This window comes from Channa argus, chromosome 5 (assembly GCF_033026475.1).
Source record: "Channa argus isolate prfri chromosome 5, Channa argus male v1.0, whole genome shotgun sequence".
Lineage (NCBI taxonomy): Eukaryota > Metazoa > Chordata > Actinopteri > Anabantiformes > Channidae > Channa > Channa argus.
The window spans coordinates 17,237,204-17,259,266 of record NC_090201.1 but is presented as its reverse complement, the minus strand read 5'-3'; the positions used below and the strand labels follow the sequence as shown (position 1 = coordinate 17,259,266).

General features: G+C 37.8%; 1 protein-coding gene across 9 annotated transcripts in view; it reads left to right on the top strand.

The window, feature by feature from the left end:
- kaznb (kazrin, periplakin interacting protein b) overlaps positions 1-22,063 on the top strand; it is a 95,917-nt gene that overhangs the window by 1,808 nt on the left and 72,046 nt on the right. For all 9 annotated transcript variants that reach the window (XR_010914371.1, XR_010914370.1, XM_067503430.1 and 6 more), the window contains exon 3: positions 16,875-17,032. Coding sequence is in view for 7 of the 9 variants with exons in the window: in XM_067503430.1 (XP_067359531.1) it covers positions 16,875-17,032 (158 nt within the window). In the remaining 2 variants the exon portion in view is untranslated. The remainder of the gene's footprint in view (positions 1-16,874; positions 17,033-22,063) is intronic.

The window sequence follows — 22,063 nt, the reverse complement described above, 5'->3', positions numbered from 1 at the left end:
TTTGCCACATTAGTTCTACATTCCTTTTCCCCCTCTATTAACGCCTGGAGAGAGAGGTGTCTGAATGGAGTTTCAAGGCAAGTGTCATTAACAACAAGCCTAGTAATAATGGAAACATGCTCTCTGGACAGAAAATTTAGACTTGTTTCCTGATTTTATTTGTTTTATTTGGGATTAATTTCATCTGTTTAATTTAGTTATTTAAGAAGATAAACATTAAAATCCAGCGGAGTGTTGTTGTTGTCTTTGCTGATGTTCTTCACGCCCTCTTTGCACTAAAGCGTCCTTTTATAAATAATGCGCTTTGTTTGAATATATCAGTGGACTTAATACTGTGTTGATAAGACTATGTTACTGTTAAAGGGTGGCAGGGCCCTGATTAAAATTCTGCTTCAGACAGGCAGAATGCTGGGAGCATCTTTCCTAAATAAGTGGTTTTGGAGTGCTGCTGATCTGCTGTGTGTCTCTCTGGTTGAATGTTTTTGTGGTGTTGAACAGTGTGATCCTCTTAGGAATTCTGTACAAATAATATGCTCACAGTATACTATAAAAACTAAGCAATATAATGCTCTTTGTGAATACTCAAATGTATGTAGTACTACTAGCCTTTTATAATGTGCTATACAACACAGTATGGTTTGGCGTGGCAGTGTCGAAATGTTATATGACATTGCATCATGCCTCACATGTAAGCCAGTCTTTCAAAATGACCATTATACAAATCTGAAATGTAAGGAAATAAATACAGTGCGATAATTAGGGTCAATATAAAAGGAAAGATAAAATAATTAGTTCCGTATAATATATTGTGATGTAGTGTTTGTCTGTGGTTCCCAACCATTTACCTTATGACCCAGCTCATTGTTTACTCATAATCTGTTATCACAGTTCAATTTCCAGGTTGTTTTACTTTAATAGAGGAAAAAAACATAGTTTTTTTTAGCCAAAATATGTTTTCTGTCTTTTGAGTATCTCTTGTTGATTATCTCACAACCCCAGCTATATATTACGACCCTCCCCCCCCCCAGGGAATCACCATTAATGTGATATTAACTGATTTAGAAATGGCTATGTTAATTTCAAAAATCATTAAAGTCCCTCACAGCATCACAAATTCTTCTATTCCTCTTGACACACTTAACTAAACATGAAACTACTGTTATAAAGAAAAAGCTGATAAAAGTGTTGTGCGATGTGTACACACTAGCTGCTTCATATCCTGTTTGATTAGGCCACAATGAACAGGTTGGTTGTCAGAATGGATGCAAGCAAGACATATGCAAATAACCAGTTAGATTGCTTTTGTGTTTCTATGTACTGGGATTGGGTTTTATGAGTTTTATTTTTTTAAGAACAAAAAAGTTATGAGGAGGAGAACAAGAACTGTTAGTTTAGCATATAAAATTATATGAGAGTTTAAGTCCTCCATCCTGCATGCAGAGTGTAAGGTTTGCACTCTAATACCTCTATGGCAACATATACTGGGCAATGCAGTAGCAACACTGTCCTTTTATCATAACACTTCTATAATTTTGCCCCGAGCAAATGGCAAGCAAAACCGCTGTTTCTGAGAACCCCATGCATTATTCATTACATCTTGACTTTCTTTGTGCTTTCTTCTCATTGTTGGCTGAATTCTATCTTTTATCTTTGCTTTTAATTTTAACAACATTTTATCCTTAAACTGCCTGAGGCAACAAAAAGTTCATGAGGTTCTGAAGCCACATGACAAAAGCTTTGGACACTTATTGCATTTGTACTAATCCCTGCAAGCTGAGACTTTGTTCCTTCCTTCCCAAATGCCTGTGCCCTGACAGTGCAACAGTTCAAGTTTGCTTACTGCTCCACTGGACCACAACAATTTGAGGACAGACACAGTGTAAGGTTTTCCACAGTGTCTACACAATGGGTCCAGAGTGGCCTGTAACTCTGAATATCTGAATTCTCCCTCTGGTGTGGAGCCACCCTTGTATCTCTGCTCAGGGAGGTCAAGGTGGTGGCTGATGGCCAATGTTCTCATCTCTTTTAGACTGCTGGGCTGCTGGCCATCAAACCTAATAGTAACACAAGTCATAGAGGGAGGCATTTTAAGTGCTTCTTTAAGTGAGTCATTTTCAGTGCAGGTTTGTACAGAAACTAATCCTATATAAGAGTGAATAAAATTCTTTGCCAGATATGATAAACTTCCTTCCTTTTTCTCCTAGTAAAGACTCAATCAGATTAATCAAAATGCAAGTAATATCTGTGAATATGACTGACATAATTTACTCTGACTCCTAGTCGTTATATTATTTTACTTACTTTATTCATTCTAGTAACAGCAGCCCTGGAAATCACTTGACCAGAGTTGGTACTGGCCTAAGTGACATCTCCCTCCCTCTAATCTCCATGCTGGATTTGAGAAGCCTAGTAGAGCTGGGAGCAGTGGACATCGCGTGTCTGTCAGTCAATACTTCCTGATTCTCAGCAACAGCCTCGGGCCGGTCAAAGCAGCTGAGTAATTCTACACAGGCTGGAGTAAATAGCTAGTTCCAGTTTAAGTTTGAATATACTTTCTGATAAAATTTGATTTTCAAAGTATGTTTAAAGAATTTTGCTAGATTTCATTGAGACTTGTATAATTAATTTACATACACACCTTAGGATCACACATGTCTTCATTAACACACTTTCCCCCAGCATAATCATTAAACCAATAGAAGTTCACCGACTGCATTTGTTTTACTCACTAACTGGAGATGTTGAGGTTCATGAACCCCTGGTCAGTCACTCACTGTGTGATGAAATAGATTGGCTTGGATTAACACAGGCTGTTTCCTTTCTGATAGACATGTTGTCTTCTAATATCGTTTTATTATATTTTGGCCTTTTCCCTTCTTTGAAAAAAGCAATTTGAGATAGAAACACAAACGGGTGACATGTTCCAAAAGTCATGTCATGACCAGTCATGATAATGTTACTATTTTAGTATTAAGTATTTTGACTCTATAATGTGGTTCTACCCTAGTTTAAAAATTAAAACAACATGAAGAACTCAATACTGTGTGCTAACATTACATAACATAACAGTGGATTCAGAAAGTATTCAGACCCCTTTCACCTTTTTCATTCCTGTTATGTTGCAGCCTCATATTGGAGTTGTTTGAATTCATTTTTTTCCTCATAAATCTACACTCCAAAAAACACATTTTAGAAATGTATTAAAAAGAAAAAGCTTTTATGTTGCATGTACTTAAGTATACAGCCGCTTTGCTCAGTACTTTATTGAAGCACCTTTGGGAGCAATTACAGCCTCAAGTCTTTTTTTGTTATGATGCAACAAGCTTTGCAAACCTGGACAGAGGGATGTTCAGTCATTCTTCTATGCATTCTTATGTGGCTGTATGTTTAGAATTATTGTCATTTTAGAAGGTGAACCGTCAGCCCAGTCTGAGGTCATGAGCACTGTGGAACAGGTTTTCATTAAGGATGTCTGTACTTTACTCCATGCAGCTCTCTCTCATCCCTAAAAGTCTCCCAGTCCCTGTAGCTGAAAAACACCTGATGCATGATGCTGAATGTGAATGGGTGAATGAGAAGTAACATGGTAGAGTGCTTTGGATAAAAGCGCTATATAAGCGTCCATTTACCACTTACCACTGTAGGGATGGTATTGGGCAGGTGATGAGTGGTGCCTGGTTTCCTCCAGACATAACATTGAATTAGAGGTCAGACAGTTAAATCTTGGTCTCATCAGACCAGAGAATCTTGTTCCACAGTCTGAGAGTCCTTCAGGGGCTTTTTTGCTCCTTTGGTAACCGGTTTTCATATGTTTTGTGCTGAGGAGAGGCTTCCATTTAGCCACTGCAGTGATGGTTGTCTTTCTGGAACTTTGTCCAACCTCCACACAGGATCTCCAGGTCTCTGTCAGAGTGACTTTTAGGTTCTTGGTCACCTCCCTTACTAAGGCCCTTCTCCTGTTATATATTAGTCGCATGGCTCAGATGTGCTGTAAACAAAACATTGTTTCCCAAATATAACATTTTATATTATGTCGTGCCTCCGCTTGATTGTGCATGGAATTCGAGTGGTTTTTCACACGTGTGGACACTTCTCACTCAGGCGATCCCCTGCTGTGAGTTACATGTGTGTAAGGCCACTCTGGACAATGTCCTAGCTGAATTCTCCTTACATTGTCTTGAGTTCTTATGTGAAACAGCTTATTACTCATTAGTTATCAGGTTATTACTCTTCTTATTTAAATGCATTATGTTCACAAAAAAAATAAAAAAGTAGTAATGAGAATTACTCAGAGGACAACTGTAAGCTATTACAGAAGACAAAGTCAAAGGTTACTTGACCACCACGAAATCCCAGGTAATTTTTTTTAAACCTTCAAACAACTCACTTACCAGAGGGTAGTGGCTGTTTTATAGCACAGTCTTGTTTTGCACGAGAAGATGGTTTTTGGGAACTCCTTTTGTCAACTACTTCCAAAATGAAGGAAGAACTTTATTTATTTTCCAATTTCTGAACAGTGGGCACAACACAATGCTTCACTTTGCAAAACTAATTTCAACCTGACAGTTGCTGTCTCCCTCCCTGTCCCAATAAAAGGAATTTGTTACTTGCACATCCCGAAACTCAATGTGTTTTTATTGTATCTGCAGGATTTATTGAAGAAAGAGTGCCTTTTTTTTCTAAGGCTCTTCACACATTGCTGCACTGTTTCAAAGTATTATAGTAATTTCTAGCATTTTGAACTTTTTTGCTTTTTCTACTCTTTTTCTTAATCTATTTTTTCTCTATCTCACTTACTCATGCTTAAACACATTCATATGAGTGAGGTTACCGCAATATTTTAAGTGGATGCACATAAGCTCAGTACTGTGTGCTCAGCGAACACATCTCCCGGATTTAATAGTCACTCGTTTCCTCCACTTTAAAGCAGCTAAATTTGTTACTGCTCGATCTGCTGTATGCACACCGAGCTGACATGAGAGTGTATGAAGAACTGTATAAGTGTAGAAGTGTAAAAATAAAGTGTATGAAGAACAGCAGCTTTCACAGTGGGACTAATCCTCACCATCTGTATCATTACCTTTGTATATCTGAGGGTTTTGTGTAATTGTGTGGATATGTGTTGTATATTAGGCATCTAGTTAGTTTGGTACATGTTTCTAGCACGGTGACAACAAGGATTCTTACCTTAATCTGGTGCTGGACAAAAAAACAAAATGAAAAAAAACATTCTTTCGAAATTCATACGTTCTCCCAGTGTGCCCCTCAAGTGCCTGCTTTGTTTTCTACATCATTGAACTCTCCGTCTGAGTGTCTGCTGACTTTGCATATCTGCCTCTCTGTGCCCAGTACTGCTGGCCTCCTTTTCCCTCTCTGCCCACCATAAACTCCTTAGTTAGACATTTCGGCTTTGCTCTGCAGACACATACTGAGCTACTCCCCCAAACCTCGACATGCATCTCACAATACACTATCGAGCAGAAGAGGGGGACAAGGGGAGGAAGGGATGGAGGCTGGGAGAAAACCTATAGGGCAACATACAAATTGAAAACTCAGATACTACTTTCATTTGTAGATAAATACATTTCAAAAGATAATCTGCAAAACTTTTATCTTACTACACCTAACAAAGCATGTGAGCAGAAAAAAGCCTTGTTGTACAGCTTAGCATTACTGTAAACACTATCCTATTCCATCAGACTTCATACTTCTTATCACTCACTGCACTACAGCACTGTGATGCAGGCAATCCTAAGTAGAATCTGGCACGCTCTGAGTCTGTATAAATTTGCATGAGTAGCTGGTGCAGACGCGCCTGTGGTGATGAAATATAGCCTATTCTCTGGGTGCCTCTCTTTAAAATGCAGGGCACGTTGTCTACGGATGGGAATAACTGTGCACATTGTGTGTTTACATCAGTGTTACAATGGGAGACTGAGTTTCAGTTAGATTACCTCTCTGTGTATGACCATACACTTTAACTACTGTGTTTCCACGGAAATCTATGTGTTTAGAAATGTAGACCCTTCAAAGTTGTGATTATTAAAGGTTATTTCTAAGAATTCTTGTTAAGAAAGGGCAATACAATTTTCGCTCAAGTTCAGAGTCCAGTGATGTTTTGACAGTGTAAAGCTAATGAGCAAAGCTGTGTTTGAACCTACGCACTGCTAATCAGATATGCTTCGAAGTTGAGATGCTTGACTACCAGTTTATACTACAAAAGGAGAATATATTTGATGCCAAGTGTTTCTTAAGATGTTTACAGAATGTGTAGAGTGTTGAAATAACACAGCTCAGAATAAGCGACTCTTTAAGTAGGACGTTTGATGTGTGTACCATTATGTCTGCAGATGGAATGGCTATGTTCACATGCGTTAACCAGTCATATTATTGTCATATTACATTACATTAGCTGCTACTTTTATTGAAGGATTTCCCACTGACACCAGACTCACTAGAGCTAATGGCTCACTGAGGTCCCATGTCGAAAACTTAATGCTCTTAGAAAGGCCTCGGTTGAATTTAGCTTAAGCCTACTGTCAATCAACTTCTTGCAGCTTGTTGAATGCCCCTTGCAGTAAAGCATATTAAAAGTTAGCAGTGTGAATGTCAAAACAGTTTGTGCTTACCTGTCCATACACAAATCAAAGTGGGCAGTGGAGTTGGACTGGAGTGCATTATTATTTGACCATAATAATAAACATGTAGAGGAACTGAGAAATTATAACCTTGTAAAAGTAGAATTCGTGGCATGGCTGCTGTATTGATTAGATTAAATTGCACAGGTGGCCATTTTGCCTATTCTGTGCATCTCTACACACATAAAGTAATGGCATTACCATGTAGCTTAGTTGATCAAGTATTTCTACAGCTTCTTCTTTTGTGCACACACTTTGTTAAACGAACTCGTTAGAGCTGCAACTAATGATTATTTTTACATTTGCTCAGTAATTGGGTCTAAACAATGCCATAAAATAGGGAACATGCCATCAACATTACAAACAGTCCAAGATGCTGTCTTTACATGTCTTGTCTTTTCTTTTTCACAAAACTGTACAAAAGAGAGTGAAGCAGACAGAAAGCAACCCAACAGGGATATGTACGGTATAAAAAGGTGCCGACAGCTGCAGAAAAATGAATGCTACCTAACATAACTTTGTAGCAGTTTGTTCCATTGATTTAATTGCAAAGTCAATGTCCTTCTCATTAATTATTTATGTTATTTTGTCTACCCCCTTGTGTGAGTTAACATATGGATGAAGCTGAGATCAGATACATTGAACACAGACTACAGATTAGAGGAACAGGCTTCGTCCTGGTTCACAACCGCATCAGGCCAGCAATTATGTTGAGACATTTCTGCATCACAAGTCTGAAGTCAGCTTGTTCGGAGCTGTCCTCCAAAGACGTGAGACATGCTCAGCATCATTAAATGGAGCTCAGCTCTTTCCTCCCCAGGCTCACGAGTAGCGGCCATGTGAATATGGAGAGCTATCGCAGTTTGAGTGTTTGATGTAAAGAAGGGATGTGGAAAAAGGCAACGAAATGTGGCAGCAACAGTTTCTTGACACAGGAATGTCTAACTTGGTAATATGTGGTGTTGATGTGCCTTTGAACTCCCTGAGCTGTTTACCTGCACAGAAATGTGTCAATGAATGATAGTGGTAATACTTACAGTCTTAACTCGCAAAGGCTCGTATTAGAAACCTGCTCTGAATTTGAATTTTGAGCATCAAAGTGGCTGATAATTGTAATGTATTCAGAATCAATCACGCCAAATTAGAGGAAGTTTGAAGTTCACCAAATCAAACTCCATATGTCTTACTTCAACTTTGCAAGTTGTGTACAACCTGCCATTGTTCTCAGGTACAATGATAAGCTGCAGCTCTCACCCACTTTCATTTTGCCCTAAAAGACAGGTACAGACACTTGCTCACAAACAGTCGTAATTGGCTGCAACCTTGTCATCAGTGCTGCCTGTAGCCCCGGCTCTTGAAAGGCACTCCAGCTTGCAGTCTCTGGATTTTGAGATGTCATATTTGAGCTCACACAGGTCTGCTCTAACAAGCAGTGTTTACCCCGACTCTGTAGAAAGAGGAGTGTATCCTTATTGCCCCTTCTTATCTCAGCCGATGCAGAGCGGTTTCTTCTCTTTTGTCTGCCAGTTGTATCCTCAAATTTTGTCCTTAAGCTAATTTTCATGCTTTGTAGCAGCTGTTGAAAACAGCTATTAGCAATGCACGATGCATTCCATGGTCCCTTTTGTGCTGTGTATTTATTTTGCCTGTGGATAACCAGGCAAATGTTTCATCATGTTATATTTGGTGCACAGCTACAACCAATTTATTTTTTCAGCTACCTGAAACATCAGTGGTGAATGTCAGGTGGAGAAATGTGCTGTATAAGTTGAAGACATTTCTGTTTCTCTGATGGCACTCTTGAAGGAAATACAGTAATGCAAAAAGCAGTGATATATTTTGTTTAAGGTTTTGTGTTTCTTTACTGTCAGTAGTGCTGCTTTTCTCCGCCTCCTTAGCTTAATGTGATTTGTCCATGTTTGTTTTTATAAAAGTGATATTTGGGAAACATTTTCAAGATTCTGACTGATTTGAGTAGATTAGACAGGTTGCAGTAAAATGGACGCTCCAGTAAAATAAATGAATGCTCCTACCCTGTAATTGAACTAAGCTTTATAAGAGTTAAGATGGATTCTAGCAATAATTCACCTTTAATCGTAAGGATACATTTAAATAATTCAAACAGTCTTTGACCTTTTGTATAACGCCACAGCTTCTTACCCTTTTTGCCAAATACATGCACTATTATGTCCAATATCTATGGGACCTGCCCCTTATCTTTTAAACTTGTGTGTGTATATGTGTGTTTTAGTGTGTGTTTTTCTTGGCTGACTGCAGGAATTTTACTGTGTGTCACAATCCTTCATGTTTTTTCATCAGGTGGTGAGGAAGAAGCCTCAGGCAGAATATTAAAGTGCCATTCGAGGCTTTTATGTTCAACTGATGGTTAAACACTCCCCCCAGGATTTGTTTTTTAAGTCTTTTAAGGAAGGAGAAACCTGGATCACTCAGTGCTGATCTCTTGTACTACTCACTAGGTGGCACACTAATCAAAGTTATGCAAAACCAGTGGAAGTAACTTTACCCTGGCTCTCTGAGGACTATATTTTAATTATGTATTAGTAACATGATTTCCAGGAGATCAGAGTTGACCTTTAGTGATTGTTGTTTAGGGATAATTACATTGTTATTGTTCACTGCAATACTTTTGAAGTTGTTCATATAAATAAAATGGTTTTCTTTTTTTTCAATATAGTTACAATCAATAATTTAATAGATTTCCCCCTTTAGTGTGCAGTGTTTTGGAATCATTCACCTTTATAGCTTTACTGTGTGGAGGCAATGGGTGATGTTTTGAAGGATTGAGCTCATGCTTTCACACACGTTTTTGTCAGTGCAAAACGTTGTCAGTGCTGCCGTTCATACTACTGCCATGGAGACAGTCAAGAGAGGTGCACTTTCATTCGGCTGCACCATGTATCAAAGCTACCAGGTGGTGGCAATGTTGCTGTGGGCAAAATGAAATCCCTCCTGCAGTTTCATCCTCAGCAAAGGAACTTCGGGCTGTAATACAGAGCCAGTTGTCACAGTGAGATGCAGCTCCTTCCACCCAAAAAGATCTGCATCTGCAATTTACTACTCATGACCTTTTTTTAAATGTCAAAAGGAAACCCATGTCTGCATTCTTACGTGCTTTTTGTCTGGGGCTGTTTAAAATTATTTTCTGTATCTTCTTTGTTTCCAAATATAGATAATATCTGGATCAATTTACCTTTTATGAGTAGTATTACTGAATTGTTTTATAATTGCCTTTGTTTTAGCAGACCTATGTGTTACAAACTGGAGGTGCAGTTTGAGAGATGTGTTTGAAGGGCAGTGAGGGTCTAATGAAATGCTAGTGATTTGCTTTATAAGAAAATTAGCATTTAGGGGTTTGAAGCTTGGCTCACACTTGTGACCCTAATCTCCCACAACCCCCTAGTGATGGAAGTGCAAAACAAAATTGCTGAAGATGGTAGAGTAGGTGATGGTGTGCTCTCAAAAGGTCCAACAGAAATGGTTTTTCTAAATTACATCTGGGATGATCCCATGCTCGACCTCAGTAATGCTCTGGTGGAAATAAATCCGTATAACCAGGTCAAGATATCCAACAAAACGGTTGTACTTTCAGATGTTCCTATATCTCTGGCTTTATAACATTTAAGCTCGGGAGGGGAGGGGAGAATCTGTCACCTTTTTGTTTTCTTTTAATCTCCAATGAACCACTGCCAGCAATCACTGCCAGAAACTAAATATTATGCTGCAGCGGTTTGAAAACATTTTGTACTTAAATTGTGCTGTGATAATGAGGTGTGTTAATTCACTACTAGGTGTCTTGGACTTCATTAGTATGCTTTTGGACTCTAAACTAAGCCAAGTAAATAACCGTGTGTTTATATGTTGACAGACTTCAAACAGCAAGGTTAATTTAATCCTTGGTTTGGACAACATAAACTCTTTTTAGATGGAAGCGAAAATGATTATAAAAATGTGAGTTCCCTGAGGGAGAGTTGCACACTGTGATTCTGTTTTAAATTTTTATTTGGTGTGTCCTGGTGAAACAGGCAAAATGCGTAAGGAGAGCTGGAAACGTGGGATATTTTTCTCCAGGCTGTGCCGAAGGCCTTTACCGTCTTACATTCAACAGCTTTCACTTGTTAAATAAACCAAATAGCAGATTATAAAATTAAGAACAGTTGGGGGCCATTGAGTTCATTTTATATCCCCAAACACTCCTCCAAACTCCTCAGTCTTAGCTACTTTATGGCCTGAAACTGTGTCACAAACTTTCGAGAAATTAATAATGTGGTTTCAAGTTTAAATCAAAATGTATTTCATTTTTAATTAAACTTTATTTAACTCCCTCAGGACTGAGAGTACATTTACTGTAAAATATGAACATTTTGTATAGGTTGGGTGTGGTATATGGATGACATATGTATTGTTTCATGTTTATTGTATTTTTATTGTTTTTTCTGGCCATAGAAAACTGATGGAAATTGACCTCTGGTGTTATTTTGTGTATAACATGTCACTGCTGGTGAAACACATAAAATGTTTAACATATAAATGTATCAAATGTAATGTAAATGATATATATTAATATCACTGAATGAACCTTTATACAAATCCATTTAATACTTATGTTGCCCAGGAAAATAAATTGCCACACAGAACACAAACAAACAAAAAATGCTTACATTTAAAGATATGATAAAATAAGTGCACATGGGGTCACTGGACTCACAACACTGCTGTCTGCCCGAAAACAGAACAAAAATCTATTTAAGACCTGAACCTCTTATTTGGTATAAAAGTACATTACTAGGTTTATTCATGCTAACATCACCATGCTATGTGTGTAATCATTTATTACCCACTCAGTACTACAGCAGACCTACTTAAACAACATCTGGATTCAGGAGTGATAATGTTTATATAGATAAGGTGGGAGGCTGTAGCTCAGTTGGTAAAGGCAGTCGTCCACGGACCACAGGGTGAGTGGTTTGATCCCCAGCCCTGGCTATAAGTCTGGCTATAAGTCGAAGTGTCCCTGGGCAAGACACTGAACCCCTAACAGCCCATTCCCCTCCCCAGCTGTGCAGTGGTCCAAGCCCGGTAGAAATTGGGGAGGGAGCGTCAGGAAGGGCATCCGGCTGCCAAATCAACATGCGGACAATGATCCACTGTGGCGACTCTGAACTCACGTGATAAGCCGAAAGGAAAAAATAAAAAATAAAGTGTTTATATAGATCAGCCTGGGAATGAGAAAACAACACGTACAATTTTTTACATATTTGTACACGAGTGGGACTTCAGTTTTAACAATGGAACCTACTGTATCATGTAAGTCATATAACGTTTTTGAGAGTAATTTACATGAAAATCGTAGGCTGATATTTCATGTGTATATTTTTAGCCATGATAGTGTCACAGCTCTACAGATGCCAGTGTTGGTCAGATCACAACCAACACACTAATGGCCATTAGTTTGGTATATGTATCATTATTGAACTATATCAGTACAGCCTGACAAAGACGCTAGCATGGCTGTAGATTCTTAGTCTTGTCATTTAAGTAAAATATTACTAGACTCAACTGACCAATTGATTAAACAGTTGAATTGATTTCATTTGGTCATAGTCTTGATAAACGTATAAACCAATGCAATGTAAAACCTACAGTAAATAAATCTCCGCTTCAACCATACAGAAATTAGTCTCCAGTTAAAAGCTGGATAATTAAAACCAGTGAAGCAGGACAAAATATGCGTATTAGAAATCACTTTTATTTCTTTCTGTAACTGGCTTAACTCAGTTAAGTTTCTGGATGCAGATTTGATCATATCATATAAAGTTTAGTATCTACACAAGCCAAAATATTGATGATAGATCATGAGGGCTTAGGATATAAGAATGAAACACAGACTTGAGGGGCCATCTTCCACTGGCAATGTAACGAGGAGGGATACCTGGCCCTCTGCTTCAGCTCCTGTTAGCGTCATTGTTTTGGGCTGATTCTCTGATTTCTCTGGGTGAACATTATGGTACAAAGAAACAGAAAACCCATACAGTTTGTTTTTTTTCTACAGATGTTAATGTCCTTACTCCTCTGTCACAAATATAGCATTAATAATAATATTACATATTAATTGCAGACAAAGCTCTGCATCAAATATTAGTGGACACTAAAAAAGGTTTTTGAAGGAGGTGTGGAAGATATAATGGTAATTCATTCCTGAAACATGTTTGCAGTTAACAGTATGCTTGTCGTTTACTAAATTAGTTTAATGGAGATTCAGTTCTGATTCGTTCTATATTTTCATCTTCCTGAAATTGCATTGGTCTGCAAGCATTTAACTCACATTTGTGACCTAAGGTTTAGAGATTGTGGATGTAAAAAACTATTTGGGTGCAACAGTGCAAATGATTCTGAGGAGCAATGATAGACCAATTCTCAACCGGGTGAATTTTATTGGCACTTGAAGAGAACAGTCTCTCCTTTCTGCCTCTGCGTTGGATCCCACTGAGCTTATGTATCCTGAAAGTTAATGTTGAATGTTTATTGTGTAAAAAAGAAACTCTTTATTTATATCAAAGAACAACTACACACCTTAAACTTGGTCTGTGCCTCTAAATAAATGTAGAGCTTTTGATCAGAGCATTTCTTTGGGGAAAAAGTGTGTCCAGGTTCTCAGGGGAATTGCAGCGCTCAGATTATCAGCAGGTAAACTTGACTCTCCTGCTGATAGTGATGCAGAACAATGAGGCAAACAACAAAATTACAGGCTTGTGCTGATGCTGTCAGATACAGGGGGATTCAGTTATTTCAGCGCTAAGCAAACTTTGCTAAGCTTTTTTTGATATGTCCAAATCCCAGTTGCAGAGAGACACTCGCTAGATTCCATCTTCAGTGTGGGAGATAACATTACAGTACCTATGATGTTGGTTGAATGCAGGCTTTTTCCTTTTTGTGTTGTGTATTTATCTGGTTTCGGTGTAAATGAAATGTTACCAAGCTCTACCTCCGACTACCTCTGATTATGTTAGACTTCCTTGTTTTTTCATCAAGCTCTGGGCCTTTTGGGCTCCAAGTGTGAAGTTCTCAGAGCTTCTTCAAATTGCCTTAGCAAAATTGGAATTAATATTTTTCTCAGAGGAGGAATTACATTTTTTATAAGTGAGCTGTTTTTTTTCTTATCTTCATATGCACTCTATATCCTTAATTCCTGTACAAGCTGACAAAACACCAACATGCCTCATTAAAGTTCATTGTTGATGTTGTCTTGCTCCTGTGGGTGGCTACAAAGATAGTAATGAGCAGTCGACATCTCTGTCAATGGCAGTACTGGCCCACCTGTGTGTGGGAGTGTGCTTTACAAAAAAATACAATATCTCTCTGATTTAAGTGATTTTACTTATTAAATTTCACATCAGAAATACAGATGTAACGAGATGTGGGGGGATCATGTATATGTAAATGTTTTGTCCAGAAAAAATGATCTAACTGTAAGATAACAAAGGTAGATAAAAGATACATTTTACACATTTATCCATTCAAACTGGGGACCTTCTGGCTTTGAGGTGGCAGACCCAACCACTCCGCCACCGTGCTGTACCTAAATTAATTTAGATTCTAGCTGTTCCTTAAAGAAGAGCATCCATTCAGTGTCCGGGCAGTTTAATGCTAAACAGACAAAAGGGATTCCTCTCTTGATGTCTCTACATTATTAAAATGCTCGAGTTCAAAGATGGTCAGCTTTATTGGGCCATTTTGGACATTTGTACTCTCTGTTGAATCTGATTAGGGATGTAAAACATCCCTCATCAACAACATATTAAAGGTGGTAGTGAGGACAAATTTTAACATTGTGTGTATTTCTGTCATACATATCTGATGCTTTATGACTTTATGACTGTGGCCTTTTGATTGTGACATGGCATGCTGCCATTTTTAGGGTAGTCAAAGTAACTTTGCTTTTACAGGGAGCCACCTCTCTCGTGTTTCACAGTGTGTGACAGCATGCATTGAGTAGAAATTGAAAGTGGAGCTGAGAGGAGAAGAGGAGTCTGAGTTTGACAGCATGTCGTTTTCAGGAGCACTGTGTTTGACTATCTTTGGGGCAGAGAGCTACGATTAGTAAATGTTGAGTGTGAAGTCAGAATCCAATCCTCAACACTTATTATCAACTTATCAACTTAACCTTTATTATAAACCCTTATTATTCTACGTCCACACAACTTTCTGCAATAATTTGATGCATGCCGTGCTGTCTGCAGGGCTGCTTGTAAGAATGCTTCTTTTTGCCATGCTCATACAGCTCAGGAGAGGGCTTAAAGGTGTGGTCATAAATCTTTAATCATCCTGCTGCAAAGCTGACCTTGGCTGTTGTCATTGTGAGTCACACTTTGCCTCGGCTGCTCTTTCACTCCCATAAGACTTGACCTCCTCAGACATTCTTTCTCTCTAGTGACCAGCCCGGTATCGATTATTGTACTATTAATTTGTTTTTATTATTCTATTAATTAGTCATTTTCTGTGTCCTGCTTCTCAGATGTGCAAATGTTTAAATTAAAAATGTAAATTAAAGTACTTTGGTTCAGAGGTGGCAGAAGTAAACTAATCCAATACTTACCAAAAACTGTACTCCACAACCAGTATAAATACTGATTCATATACTTATTATTTAAGTAGTATGGTATACTTAAGTATAAGTATAGTAGTAATGAAGTATAATTGTACAAGTACTCCACCAAAGTGATATCAATGTGCGTCAGAAAACAGATAGAACACTTACACAAAATAAATGTAGACCAGATTTGTTCCACATGTTATGCAGAAACCTTAAATGTTCAGCCTTGTAAAGTTTAATTCATTTACAGATTCAAGTAGAGAACCTACATCTGAGAAACATTAATTTAATCTTTTAGCTAGTAGCAATCAACAAGCACATATATGTTAGCATCAAAATATACTAAAAATGAAAATATTCACAATGTATTAATGTTGCAGAATAAGCAGTACACAAATCTCATTCCAGTAAATAATTTGAATCAGGTTGTTCCATCTATTTACTGAAGTTAAATTATGTTTTCACCTAAATGCAGGACAGGTTTGCAAGTCAACAACTTTCCATTATATGGAAATATTCTACTGTAAATGTCTTGTCCACTACTGTAGACATATTTCATTATATTCCTCCCCTTGAGTAAAAATATTTTTATTGTCTTAACACTGAAACACACTAGTTCAATGTAGAGTAAAGGTTTTAACTGGTATGTTTGTGCTGTTATTTGTCCCTTTTAGCTATGTTTTAGTTTTTTAAAGTCTTAGTGGCAGTGTTTTGTTTGATAATTCATTCAGCTATGATGTGTCACATTGAGTTTATGTATAGAAAAGCGCATGTCAAGTGAGCATGTCGCAGTGGGTTTTTCCTGTAAAAATATTTGTTGCAGTTAAAGAATCTGACATTTTGGGACATTGAGCTACAGCAGGTTTTAGTTTGATAACTCATTTGAGTTGAAAACTCTGAAAAATGACGCAAGGAATAACAAGTAAAAAGTGAGTTAATTACAGAGCACATATTTAGTAGTTTGAGTTGAATATAGAGTTTAAAGTAGTACTTCTACTTGTAGTGGGGTACATTTCTAGATAAGTTTTTGTCCATTTTAGTACTGAATTTGTGTACTCCTACCACCTCTGCATGCTATATGTTACCCTATATTTTTCCATGTTTGCTGGGGTGCCATGACAAAATGCTCTTCTACTACCCTGCTGGCTCACTTTGAAGCTCGTCAGTGTTGATCTGACATTCTGTTTTACCACCCACAGGCTTTGGCCAAAGAGCCTAATGGAGACCTCAGGGAAAACGCTGCAAAACAGCCTCTAACTAAAAACAACAACAGCAACAAACAGAATAGACATTATTGCTTGGACTGTCTCCATGGGGAAAAAAACGGATTATATAATGGGTTGAATGGGAGTTTGTAATGGATTTAGCCTAATGATGCCCCTCTTGTCCAAAAGAGGGATTATTGTAAGGGGAGAACAGTGGAAACAGCTGAGTCGTGGCTGTGGATGAAGGAGGACTAACGTCACACAAGTCTGATCCAAATAATCCCAGCAGATACAATGTAGATACATTTTTGGACTCAACCGTGGAAATAGAGGAAATAATAAGCTGAACATTACTTATGCTTGTCTCTTTTCATGTTGTTTTACCTTTTTCTGACCCACTCTCTTGCTGCTGTTTGGCAGCGGTCCAGTCTCTCAACAGCCTGAATGACCAGATTGCCCAGTTCATGGTGACCAGACCTTGTAACCTGGCTGACGAGGACGAGGCCTTCATGCCGGGAGAGGCAGACACCTTGAGGAAGTCCATGACCCTGATGAGACACCTGCTCATGGATGCTCAGGTCAGCCTCCACCCTCTCAATGAATTAAAATACTATGTCCATTATGAAAAAAAATCCCAATGTCAGTTTCATGTCATTTGTCAGACGATTTAGTTCTAATTGATTTGTACTCATTCAGTTCCCCTCTGCTTAGTAATTTTTTAAACATCTTTGAGTAAAAATTTCTTGGTATACCAGTGTACAATATATCTGAGTCTGATAACGGTCTGATAACCTTTATTGCCTGAATTAGAACGATGACGTGGATGGGATGTTTTAGGATTTAGATTCCTCAAGTAGCACACATGGTATTCTACCTGGTCCTCTTTATTTCGTGAACTTTCTTTAGTTGGACTTTAGGGAGTTTTCATTGTACTGTAGATCATGGTTTGTTTTGAGTTTTTCGTTTACTCCATCTTCTGAAGAGGTGAGACATACAGCGGCTTTTCTTTTCTTTCATTTTTTCTTCTATCTTCTTCAAATCATTTTTCAGCTGGTCCATCACTAAAGTTACCAGGTACATTCAACACTTAAGATGGCACACCAGTGCTCACAAAACTCTAAGTGCTCTCAACCTGTAAAGGTTCTGTCTGCCTTTTCGACTCTCAGACTTTCGCCAGCCCTTTTAGCCGCACTTTCATGAACCACTGTAATTTGTACAGTACAAAAGAAAACAGGACTCCTTTGTCCTCCTTTGATTGAAAAGTGCTCTCCTACACTAAACTAGAAGTGACTGGACAGATGTGCCTCTAGCTTTATATTTGTAAATTCCAACTCTGAAAACCTAAAATTTTATGTAGACTTTCAACAGAAACCCATTTCTAAATAAATCTAATCCTAGAAATAAACCAATCCCCTTTTCAATAGGGCTTTTTTAGATTTATTGCATGGCTACAAAGTTGCAAGATTATATTATTTAAGCCCCTCAGTTCCATTATTGGTCCACCTTCCAGCTGCTGGGCTATAGCTTTTCTTACTGCATGTTTTTAAAATTTTTTTAAAATTTTATTGACATCCTTGACCCATTATAATTTTACGTTTTACTCATTAATCTTATCAGTTGATTTAGCAATTTATCCCTGATTACCTTATCCCTTTATATCTTTATCTTTTTATAACATGAAACCTTATTGTTTTATATATTACATACATTTATCTTCTATCTGTCATGTTAAGATAAACACTGCTTGCATTATAACTTAATAAGGTAGTATAGTTTTATAACAAAAACTCACATGTGTTGTTAAACAACATCCAGTTAGTAGCTAAATTTAGTCTGATTTTAAGACCTAATATATTAAAATGGACTAATACTGATTTTAAGCCAACACCAAAATACAATAATTAATAATGAAATTGTTTTTTAACAAAATTTTAACTTTAATATTGTATTTAGTTGTGTATTACTGTTGTGTGTTGAATGATTAGGCTGGTAAGTAGAGCATAAAACTAACCAAGTAAATAAAACATAGACATCCTGTTTTCTACCTCTAAAGACAGCCATTTACAAATTAAAATTCAGATTTTTACATTTGAAATATGTTCCTGACATGTATGGACACTGTAATTTATAAAGAGAAAACTAGTCTTCTCATCCATAAAATATTTAGGCAAGTTTTGCTGTATACAAGCTTAATAAAGTAATGAAATCACCTCTTTTACTCTCATCTCCACTTCAGGAGAGATGATAATTTATCCTTATTGTGTTGCAACATTTGTCCTCTTATTTATATGCCCTCTACATTTTGATGAATGTTAGATTAATCTTGACATAGTGATGCATTTGGGTCATCCATTAGCGCCATCGCAGACATGCATGATGGATACGGAGTCCTCCCGCCATTCTCCTGGAGATATTTTCTCCGACGCGGTGTCATTGATTAAAGGGAAGGCAATTCAGCAAAAGGCCACTGCTTTCACCTCTGCTCAGTGGTATGCAAGCGGGAGTGAAAGATTGTTAGCCTGCAGTCAGTTTCTTCTGTTACTCAGGAATATAGCATTTGGAGGTGATGGATGAGTGGGAACCTCAGCTGTGGATGGAGTACCGATTATCTCCCCAAGAAGTTGTACTTGAAAAAAAAAAGTTTGCTGGTAATTCCGAGTTAAGTGAAGTGCTCAGAAACAGGTCGGCATGACTGATTTCTCTGCCTGTTGGTCTTGTTTGTGTCAGACGGTACACCCACAGCCCTAACATGCTCTCCAGATTGTTCCTTTGAAGGAGTGTCAAATTGAGGCCTCTGTCAGCTGGAGGCCTGTTGCTGTGAACAGTCAAAGGACAAAACACATCACTGAGGGACACTGGGCTGTGACTGACACTTGCTATGGTGATATGTTTGTTTACTCTAAGGCTACAACCAGTTTGTTTGCCACGGTGATGCCATACAGAGGCATACAGTTTGATGACATTTGACATTTATAGTATAGTATAATTTCCTGTCAGAGCATATTATGATAAACGTGCTGTTTACAGTTAGTATTTAGTAATAGATTTGGGTAGTCTCTGTTACAATAAGAGTTTCTGTTCCTGCATTAACTGATACTGCTGGTTACTTTCACACGTTAAAATGACAAATTACTGGTGGTATATCAGCTAATTAATACAAATTTCAGTAATGGCTAAATGTCACATTGGCCAACAAAGCTGCCCTAATAAGGTTGGGATGTCACATTGATGCGTGTGATAAATAAATATTGATCCGAACAATCACAAACTGTTAACAGTCTGACAGAGTGACCCTACAGTTTGTAGACTGGTGCTGTGTTAATCCCTAAACACGATGAAAATAGATGCTAAAAAAATAAAAGAGTGCGTTATTTTGTCTGTGGTCAGCCACACATCTGCTAAACCAAAGGTGAATCGAGGTGGAACCTGGACTCTGGGCTGTTCTGACATCACACTGAAAAGGAAAACATGTTTGGGACAGAGGTATAATGGAAGTAAACCTGGAGATGACAGTAAGTGCTTGGCAGTTTTAATCTTGGTCTTTTGTTTAAAACAAATTCATATTATTTTTAAAAGAGGTATACATAAAATAGAGGGGAAGCAATGTGAAATATGAATAACCTAGCTTTCCCTTCTATCTAGACAAATTTCATTTGCAAACATTCATATATAACATTGCTCTATAACCTTGGCTGTAACAAGATTAACAGAGTAGGAAATGATCTAACTGATAGCATACCAACATTTCACATTTAAAAACATGAGTCACTTAAACTTTCAAAAGTGTATCAATATTTAAAACCGATTAATTAATTTGTGAACCAGGACCTTGAAAAAGTAGTGTGTGAAATCAAAGATGGTTAATATGAAAATATGAATATGAAAAGATGGTGATATAAAAGGTTGATTGAAAAATCAACCTTTTATATCACTTGCTTCTAATCTAATGCAGGTTTTATTTACAGGTTGACAACATTAATCAACGTGTTACTGTAAACCCAAAGCACAGTTTTTTCCTACCTTTACTTTATTCAATCTTATACTTAAACAAACTAGTTACTAATTATAATAAATCAAACGATGGGCTGTTCCTAACCCGACTGAACTGATTTGTGTGAAACCTCTATGCATTGTTCTGGAAGGCATGAATATAAAGGATATGTTTCTTTAATTTTGAGGACTGATTATTACTTATTTTTAACTTAATTTACTGTTAGATGTTAAAAGCTTAACTTCAAAAAACAGGTTTGATGCTGTATTCTGATTCTGGACTCCAACCCTAGCCTCTGTACTTAATTCACGTTAACTGAGCAGCAGGATTGAGCTGTCAGGCTCCCTGTCGTCACTCAGGCGACGGACAGACTAAATAATTGCGGCCACATTATGCATCTCAATTCTTTGTTCTTTAAGTCTCAGAGGTCAAAGTCAACTGTGAGTTCATCCCTCACAGAGAGGAGCTTGGCTCATCATGGAGAGTTTCCACTGTCAGATGGAATATGAAATTAGTACCAGGCCTCTTCTTTTAAAGTCTGGTCTCCTGTTTCAAAGTATCTGGTATTCTCTGGCAGTTCACTCGAGGCAACTCAAACTAGACACTCTGATGTCCAGAGTTCAGTGCCGCCTATTTTACTGTTGTAAAAGACAAAGCTCTCCAAGGATTTCTGTCAGGTTAGAAACCTCAATGTTTTTTTTACTATTTACATGTTTTGGAAACATTCTCTGACACCAAATGGTTTCATTTCTTTTTAATGTGTCAGAGTAAAAACATCATCGTCATCATCATATTCAGCGTTAAAATTTCAAGTCTACGGCCAGTAAAAGGCAGAAAATTAATTTAGAGGGGATTTGAATAGTTTCTCTTTGAATGCTGTCCCAGAATTGATTGCCTCATTTGTCATTTGCACAGATGAATTATTTATGTCCCCGTTGCCGGGCTGTGGTGACTAATCAAATGCATTTTGGTGGGTGTGGAAGCTGTGAATTGATGTAGTGGATTGTTGCACTGCATTAGCTACTTTGGTTGTGGAGTCAGTGGGGCGACAGTAGCGGCCTGATGATGGCGTGACAGAGGAGACATCGCTCACTATAAGTCTCTAAGAATGCACAGAAAGAAGTGTGTATTCCTGTTCTCAAAGTGGATCAGTTCAGAGCACATTCTGAGAAGTGCAGGTCAGAAACTGCAAACAGAACAGCACCTTGTGAAAGTCAGTCAGTGTAATTCTGAACAAGCAGAAGCACTTTACCTGAGGGTGCTCTGTAGATTTCAGCAGCCTCATTAGATGATAGCTCCAGTGTGGACAGGGTTTTTTTTTCAGAACAGGTGACCGGAAGTGATCTATGGGCGCAGATGACTCAACATTAAAAGACTTTATACGAGAAGCCTATTTTGTTTCAGCACACATTTATAATCTAGATTGAAAGTTTGTGAAGGTTATGTTTTCAGCCATGCTATGGTATTACTCACAGAGCTCTTTAAGCAGCTCTTTAAACATTTATTTCAGACATAAAACTTGTTTTAAACTTATTATAACAATGCAGAACAAACAGCAATGTCCCGATCTTGATCGCTCGGGTCTGATACCGATCCAATACTTATATTTGCTTCCAGC